The following is a 9,240-nucleotide window of genomic DNA, read 5'->3' as shown; positions in this document are numbered from 1 at the left end:
TGAAAGAAGAGATCAGTTAAAATACTTGTACTAAAAAAAGCCATTCAATGTGGCCTTTTATCGAAAGATTCCTTCTGCTGGAAATTTGACCATGGTATACTGGAAATGTTTTATTGTTTGTTTGTGTGTTTTTGTTTTTGATTTAGTTTTGGTTGTTGTTTTTTTTTTTTAGCAAAAGAAGTGCTGTATATATGTAGTATATTGGAATTGAAGAAAACTGAATAGACATAGAATGTATGATAGCCACTGTCCCGCCATCCAACACAAAACCAAATCGTGATTTATTGTTAACTGTGAACATTAAACCTGGTGTTGATAGCTTGCCTACTTAATAAAGAGTGCTATACTTATAACTTAATGAATGTGGATGGTCATCTCTACATATACATTGCAATAAAACAAAACACAACTATACCTTGTAACATTGAGGATATACAGAGCTATAAATTTCAGACAAATATTGCTTTTTGTGTAGACAATGGAACCATTGTCAGAAGAACTACGTCTTTCAATGTGTTCTGCAGTGAAAAGCTGAAGGGTAGGTTTATTTTATCTCAAGTATGCTCAGCAGCTATTATACTACAATAATTGCATGCATTGAAGCACTGTTCTATTTTACTTATCATACATCATAGTCTCAAATGTTTTTTAGTGTATTAATGACATAATTATATATTAATATCTATATATATATATTGTTTATAGAAAGAATGCATTATCATCGATTGAAGAAATAGAAGTACAAGCTGCGAAAGTAGGCATGAAAGAATTAGAAAGATGTTAGTTTAAGTGTTATGAGAAGCTTTGGGGATTGATACAATAATCTCAAATTATTCCCGAGTCAGGTGATGCCTGGGTGTATTGCATGATAATGAAGGCTTTTAATTTGCTAGACAAAATTTCGTAAATGTATAAATTCTACTAAGGTCTCAGTGCACATTCCTGGTTGAATATTTTTCTATACTTTTGGTCTGCTTGACTTAAGCAGTATTTAACTAATTATGAATCCATTTGTTCCTGGCAGCCGACATTCTATGTAACACTGTTTAATTTCAGAACTGTATTTGAGTGCATATCGTCTGTTTGACAATGTCCTTACAGTAGAGTGTGTATGTGTTTTTGGTGTTCCCAGCCAACCCACAAGGGGGCTTTCAAGCTGTTGAATGGGGCAATCAGTGGAGGCAACTTACAGATGCCTCCAAAAACGAGTATGCAGGTAAAGCGCTGGCTGCAAGGAATAAAAAGATTGATATAAAAGCAATCATCAAAAACATCCATTCCATGGTAAGTAATCAATATTATTACACTTGTGTGCTGTATTTTGCTTAAGTCTACATAGAATATTAGTTGTTTTTTATATGACAATGGAAAAATAAAAATTTAGATGCATTTTATTTTCTTGCAAACTTTATTACATTTTATTTGGATTATTCAATTTAAATATGTTATTCATTTGGAAATAGTCTACTAAAGCTGATAACTATCCTAACTGGGATTATTTAACCACTGCTTATCCTGTGGAAGATATTTTGTTTGAGTATAGCTTATTTGAGAAAAAAACTCTTTTGCTATGAAAACTAAAATTTAATGCTGACTATCTCATTTGTACAGTGCCCCATTAACCATGTATGAGAAATATTAGTGATTATATTGGTTGTGGTGAATATTATAGTAACATTTCGTTTTACAGTTTTTACTGTTGAAGGAAAATGAAGAAGAAGTTAAGAAAAGTGGAGTAGAGGGCCTCTGCCTTATAACGTCAAAAAACTGTAATATTCATTTTACTGAATTTGGAAATATGAAGGGTCTCAGCCAGACCCCACAAATATGCAACCTCATTACGGCATATTCAAATATGGAAAATCTGGACTTGGTACTTGTCAACATCATCTTACATGTTCTCCATTACTGTTTTGCATTTTACATAAAAGATCTGTGTAATGTCAAATGTTGAAACTTACACTTGTTTTGTTTTTTTCTTGTTTTGCTTTTTTTTAAAGAATGTTGCATAATCAAAATCCTTAAAAAGGACATTAATGCAGCAAGGCTGAGTTTCATGCTTTGCTTACTAAATATGAGAGTACTGATATTGTCTCTTTATTTTAAGTGTCAGATCTTTTAAGGTGTTGAACAAAAATGTGTGCGTTGAAGTACCTAGTCGTCATGTGATTGCTGTGTTTAGAGCTTTTACAACATACTTGTCTTGCAGTGAAGCGGGGAAGCATCCAGGATTTGAGAGAAAAAGTAATGGCTAAAATGTCCAAAATTGCAAGTATGTGAAATATCTTGTTTGAAGAACAGCATGAGCTGTGGTTTCTAGTACATATTTGACCTCTTTGAATGCTGAAAACAATCACAAACTTAGTATAAGTTTTGCACATTATGTAATGGTGGAAAGCTAATACAAACAGTAAAGTAATTGGATCTAGGTAATGTTTATTATCACAAGCTATCTATGATTCTATCTCAGTAGCTGTAACATATTCGTTTTGTGTTGGGTTTTTTTAGCCAGATATTGTGATTTTACAGGTAATCGAAATATTGTATGACTATATTGACAAGGATTTTATATTAACAGAAGCACAACTTGGTCTGAGCCTATTCCCTTATGAAAGGGCCAGAAAGGGGGAAATCATCATCCATGGAATTCCCCCTTCCTTAATGCCCTTGCAGCCACCTGGAAAGCTGGCCACAAAGGAGCTTCAAAAAATCCTTGACTGTGAAGTCACTGTCACCAGGTACTCAACAACTTGGGCATGGTCTACGGGTTAACTAGATTCAAGAACTCATCTGTACCTCACTGTACATATTTTCTTCTAATTAATGAAGTTCTGCTGACAATGCTTTGTTGAATTGAATCTGTTCTACATGCGCTTTAAACTTTGTGGAGGCGTACTGCTTGCTTGATTGTAATGATATGTTATTATTATGAAATGATAGCTTTAATTGGGTATTGTATTATCCGTTAACTTTTCCTTTATCAGTAACCTTTGTGTCTGGGTTAGAAATTTCTGTTCACTCTATGTACATATATAGTGTGCATGTGCCATAAATTTGCAAGAATATATTGAATGATAAATAAAGGATACATGTAATATAAAAGACAACCTACTTAGAATAGTGAAGCATTTTTCTCTCATCTGGTTCTTTCTACAGTTAATTACATTTTTATTTGTTTTGAGAATAGCCATGTTGCCCTTTGTGGACATAAAACCCATTATAACTGGCTGTACCTACAATTTTTGTTTTTTCTTGCAGAGCACCATCATTACCAGCACCAGTACATTCACATGGAACTCGAATAGCAAATGCAGAAAATGAAGCACCAGAGAACACATTACAACAAACACAACTTATACATGAATCATCAAACATATGCAAATAATGAAGCAACAGAAGCATATTACATGAAATACAAACACAACCTCTAAATAACACATCAACACATACAAACATCACATTAGACATAAACCAAATGTCACATCTCATCAACACTCCAGAAATGTGTGATGGGAGAACCCCAGGTCATGCCACAGAGGGCAGTTCCAGAGGTAATCATTAAAACCTATTGGGATTTTTCTGGTTACATGAACAATTTCTCTTGTTACAAATGTCTCACCATTTGACTGATTCCTTATGAAAGATATTTTCTTTAATCAAAGTTTTGCATCGTACCGTATGACTGCATGTGAAAATTGATTGGGTGCAAGTGGGGGCTGGTGTATGCCCAAATACATCAAAAGTGAATGTATTTGTGGATGTGTCATGTGCTCTTTGTGAGTCATTTTCCATTTTTGCTGATTGTAAAAATGTTAATGTGTTGGGTTTTGTTTTTTTTTACAGCCAGCTTATTCAGACAGCCAGCTTATCACAAACATAGAACATCAGCCAGATGGTATGTTTAACAGTTATTGTTGGTGTCAATTGACCAAAAATGTTGAACCAAATGCATGAAGTATTACAGTATGCAAGTATAGTATAAGAGCAGTGGCCAGTAGTTCATATGTTTATTCTACCCCTATGGTTGACACCATTTTATGTAGCTTACCTGTGTTATGGAATTGTGCTGGTGAGGGCTACCAATGCTGGGTACCTCAAAGGGTTAAAGCAAGAACTGTGGTCCTTAGGGCAGAGCTAACGACCTTTTCCTATAAAGGCGCTGCTGTGGATAATAAAATACATGCTCATTGTAATGTGTAGGCCCGAGTCAGTGCCATTGATTAGTTATATAAATCAATAATGGAAGTACCTTATTATATTTTACAAAAGCTTGAGATTGTTGTTTTCCCTGTACCACTACTATGCTGATTTCCAAATCACAGCCAAAACTGATGAAAACATGAAATGCATAACATTCACATAATAGATTACTAGCTGTAACCCTGCCATACAATATCGAGATGTTTGCTGTTTTTCATACCTTTAAACTCGCTGATCATGGCATGATTTTTTTTTTATTTACATCCACTCATCCTCTTCTTTCTGTGTCATACAATCAATGTGTAAGAGTTAGTGTAAAATTATTGTGAACTTGGGTATAATAATTGAGAGTATATTTCACTAGGTTTCAGACTTTACAATACTAAATTTCATCAGTTTGTTGCCTTGGCTGTTCTTATAAAAGCAGTGTTTAATCTGTTACAGATGGGACTAATACTACTCCTGTGGAATTCCATTAACAGAATTCATAAATGCCCAAAGTAAGATTAGTATTTCTGTGTCATTTCTTGTGAACAGGCTTTTGGCATTTTCTTAATGTGCTCTTGTTGTGTTAACTTATGCTTATTATTATGCTCACCCATTGTTAACTTTGTCACAGACAGTGCTGGTTCATGTTGATTTTGTGCATCATCCAAATGAATTAAAATGTAATCGGGTGATGAATATTACATCAAACCAAATACATATAAATTTATGCAAATTGATTCAAATTGCATTACCACAGTTGAAGTAAATTATATAGATATATTGTTTTGTCTTATGTACTCATATATATTTTGCCATACTGTCACCATCTGTTGCACATGTTAGTTTGTTATTGGGTGATTGTTTTTGATATGATGTTATGGGCAAAAATTCCCCTAGGCTTACAGCCAATAAATGAAAAGTGATACCTGTCCCAAATCCATTGGCTTGCATGCCTTTATAGAAAGCGCCTTTAGTCTGAGTGATGATGGAGTAATGTTATATATCAATCAGCTAAATGAAGAGGCATCTGGTGTGCTTGATAACCCTGGTCAATATACAGAGATTTCTCTTGTATGCAAGTAAATATTTGAAAAGAATTGTGCATTTGACATTCTGTGCAAGAATGCATTAGAATAAGATCTCATAATTTCACTAATTGTGATCCTTCATGGAGCATAAAATCCTTCTGCAGATTTGCAAGGGATATATTATTTTAAATTATTTAATGGATTTCTTAGTTTGGTTTTCTCTGTTTCTTTAAAGTCATCCAAGAGTCAGAGGAAAGACCACCACTGGATGGGACTTCTGAAGCACCTGTCTTAAAAAAAGCTCGGAAGGGTAATGGACATTTTAAGAAACGATTTGCTTGGTCTGATCTTATGCTAATTGGTTATCTTTTAGTTAGGATCTTTAATCACACATAGGTTTAGTGAAAATGCTTTGACGTATTCAGTTACGTACTAGGTAACGATCTGTGTGTCCTTAGTAGATTGAGACATTTTGACTTGGTTGGCTATAGAATATGATGCTAGTTGATTTCTTGTGCAGGAACAGAGAAAAGCTGCTGGTCGTCTGCAGAAGTAGAAACCATTCAGAAGCAGTTTGCAGATGAACTGAATGGAAGGAGGGCGGTCCGAATGCAGGACATAAAGAGCTTTCTAAGGAATTCAAATTTCCAAAGGACTCCGGCTGCTGTCCAGAATTACTTGATAAGAAGAAGGCAAGTGCAAGACATTATAGAACCAGAACAATCTCACCTGTTATAGGTGCTACACAGATTTAGAAAATACACTTTTTTCTTTTACTTGCATGCTTCCATGTGTAATCAGAACCAAAGAAGATTAGCTGGCAAATTTCTGTTCTGAAAGTGAAGGACATATTTTCCTAGTGTCTTAATTTTTCGGCTTCATATTTTTGAAATGCATTTGGTAATATTAATTCTTGCTTTTTATTTGCTTCTTATTTCAGAAAAGAGAACACATCCAAAGTCAATTAAGGTAAAACATCCATGGGGGCAAATAGGAACAAGAAAAAGAAGAATTGTTATGTCATTAAGAAGTGAAATGTTAGAGATTTCACTTTTTATTCAGTTTTATTTAATAATCATATTGTGGACATACATTCTATTAGTTTATCAGTTGTTACTATCACATATGTGATAAAAATGTGTGTAAACTGCTTAACCAGCTACTGGAGTTTGAAAGCAGAATTGATTAGGATAGTGAATCTGAAAATGTCAAATAATTTAAATCTGACATTGGATATCTCAATTTTCCCTGCTCAATGAGAACATCATAAAACATGTTAAGTTTGGGTCTGACTTGCACATTATTTGTACAGTTTAGTTGATTATAACAGTAACACCCTTTTTGCTGGTCTCAAAGGCATTTATGTATAGACACATAACATATGGAAGGAAACATCCTCTCTCCCTTCAGTCGCCTGTACATTACCTTGTAAACAATGCAAAAATGCAAGCAAAAATGTCATGAAATCATTACACATACCGACATCCCTAGCTGCTCCTTGATGCTGGCAAATCATGGTTGTCTTTTTTCTCTCTTTCAGGATTCAGAATCGACACAGAGGAGTGTTTTAATTTTGAATTTTTTTTTTTTTTTTTTGCTGTCTTTTTAAAATAAAATCAGTTCACAAACTGCTCATTTCTTTGATTATAATTGACCTGTGGTCTTTATATATGCAGATCCATGAGCAAGTGACAGTGGAGTCATGTAATAATAAGTAAACATTTTCACAAGGAAATTTTTTGTGTGGAAAGGCTGCAGAAGAGCTAAAATAACATATCTGGATAAAGACGCCTTCAAAGTGGACCATTTTTGCAATGAGTAGATATTTGTTGTGGAATGAATTGTGACTATTTTCACAAAGTTTTGCAATAGTCCTGTTCTGACGTTGATTGGTAAAATAATAGCAGAGTAGTTAAGATACTACGCACATTCAACATGGGACAGCATATGTACCATAACACTGAACACTAGAGAACAGCACAACCATTTACAAAGCTAGACCCTCATCTCTTTTCCCATTCAAATGATATTAAGGTGACAAGACATGATTAACTAATGGGTTTGTGCGAAAGAAAGAGAAACGGCAAAATTAAGCAATGGCTGACTTAATGGAGCTGACAAAAGATAGAGTAAAGGAAACAGCTTAGCAAAAGATCAAACAATGTCAAGACCATGTCACGGCTCGGGTGGCTTAACTCACGCCAGACAAATGCGCGTTCTTTCAAAACACAACAAAACGATTGCCGGAGGCTCCCCAATTCTCCAAATCACACATCTTTCTCTCGTGTTCTTCTTTACAACTTTGAAACAGCAATACAATGTCATAAGCAATAACAGAAAAAGATGTCATACCTCGTCTAGGCGAGGTTAATCCAAAAACGGGCCAGTGCCGCGCCGCATCTTGCGTGGATCGACACTGTACCCTAGTCTACTGTACACAAATCTCAACGCGGGAGATTTACAACTCGTGACTCGGGCACATCTTCTTCTTCCGGTATCCCAGGCCTGAGTAATTTTTCACAACTCGTTCCCGGCAAAATCTACTGGTGAGCTGTGTTCACGAAACACTTATTGTCAAAGTTAACCCTTTCCTATCTAATGTTTTCATTCACTCAGCCATACATTCAAAATACATTTTTAGTCCTTGAGTCGCAATAGGGTTAAATAGTCTGAAAAACACTGGAGGCACGGACTGGTCTGTGACAGGCCAGTAGGAAAAAGGGGAGCTCAGAGAGAAGAACTGGGAGATAAACCAAGAAGTGAAGAAGAGTGCAAGAGGTGACAAGAGACATTTCGCATACAGAATGGCAGAAGGGGGATGACAAGCAGCTGGGCGAAATAACACAAATAGACTATACGAATTTACAAGAATTCTGTAAGGAAGGAAAATACCAATAACGAATAAGAATGGCAGCGTCATCACCACGAATGCAGAACAAAGATTTCGCTGGGTGGAACATTTTGATGAAATACCTAACCAACCCCCACCAACAACCACTTTGGACATTGCCCCAGCGGCCAAACAGCTCCAAATAAACACCAACCCACCAAACAAGGCAGAAATCATTAAAGCCATCATGTCTTTTAATTCCGGCTAGGTGGCAGGCCCAGATGGCATTCCTGCAGAAGCACCCAAGGCAGACCCAACAGCCGCAGCGGAGATGCTACACACTCTGCTGCAGAAAATGTGGGAACAGGAGCAAGTTCCAGCAGGCTGGAAGCTTGGCAACCTAGTAAAGCTACCCAAAAATAGTCGACCTGACCCAGTGCACCATTTGACCTAGGATCACGCTATTGTCCATTCCTACTAAGGTGCTAACCAGAATCATCCTGGAGAGACTGGAGAATGCCCTAGACAAGAGATTGGGGCAAGGACGGGCAGGTTTTCGCCATGGTAAATCATGCACAGGCTGCGACTTATTATTGAATGGCAGTCGCCACTATGCATGACATTTGTGGATTTTGAGAACGCTTTAGACAGGGAAACAATCTGGAAGTTGACGCAGCACTACGGATTTCCTCCAAAGTTCATTGCCGTCATTCAGCAGTTGTATGATAACTCGACATGCCAGGTGATCCACAACGGACAGCTGACAACCCCTTCGAAGTGAGGACTGGAGTGAGGCAAGGTTGTACGTTCTCGCCGACAATCTGTCTGATCGTCATAGACAGGGTCATGAGAAGAACCTCTAACAGCAACACGGGCGTTCAGAGGACCTTCGCCAGGCATTTTGAGGATCTAGACTTTGCGGATGATATGAGCGTGTTGTCCCACAAGCAACAACACGCACAGACAAAGCTCACTCGGATCTCAGAAGAAGCTGCGATCGAAGCGACTTCAGCATATCTAAGGCCGACTTCACTTGTATCACGAGACCGGGTCATGTCAAGAGGGCAAGACTCGGGAGGAAGGACGCTTGAGTTAGAGAACCTTGAGCAACGGGGCGAATTTAGTGACGAAGAACTGTCAGGACTGCCTGCTGTCGCCGTGGAAATCAAAAGGCTACGTGACCAGGGCTTGCAC

General features: G+C 36.9%; 2 protein-coding genes across 2 annotated transcripts in view; both read left to right on the top strand.

Moving 5' to 3' along the window:
• The window catches only part of LOC112567486, a 2,713-nt gene extending 759 nt beyond the window's left edge, over positions 1 to 1,954 (top strand). The window contains exons 2-4 of the mRNA XM_025244179.1: positions 476 to 538; positions 1,133 to 1,284; positions 1,691 to 1,954. Of these exons, the coding sequence (XP_025099964.1) occupies positions 476 to 538; positions 1,133 to 1,284; positions 1,691 to 1,954 (479 nt within the window). The remainder of the gene's footprint in view (positions 1 to 475; positions 539 to 1,132; positions 1,285 to 1,690) is intronic.
• On the top strand, positions 1,909 to 3,385 carry LOC112567484. The gene is made up of 3 exons (XM_025244178.1): positions 1,909 to 2,272; positions 2,579 to 2,738; positions 3,259 to 3,385. The coding sequence occupies exons 1-3, from the start codon at positions 2,248 to 2,250 to the stop codon at positions 3,383 to 3,385; spliced, it is 312 nt and encodes a 103-aa protein (XP_025099963.1). The 5' UTR covers positions 1,909 to 2,247.
• The last annotated feature ends 5,855 nt before the right edge of the window (positions 3,386 to 9,240 follow it).

Source organism: Pomacea canaliculata, linkage group LG7 (genome assembly GCF_003073045.1).
Source record: "Pomacea canaliculata isolate SZHN2017 linkage group LG7, ASM307304v1, whole genome shotgun sequence".
Lineage (NCBI taxonomy): Eukaryota > Metazoa > Mollusca > Gastropoda > Architaenioglossa > Ampullariidae > Pomacea > Pomacea canaliculata.
This window is presented reverse-complemented; position numbering and strand designations above follow the sequence as displayed.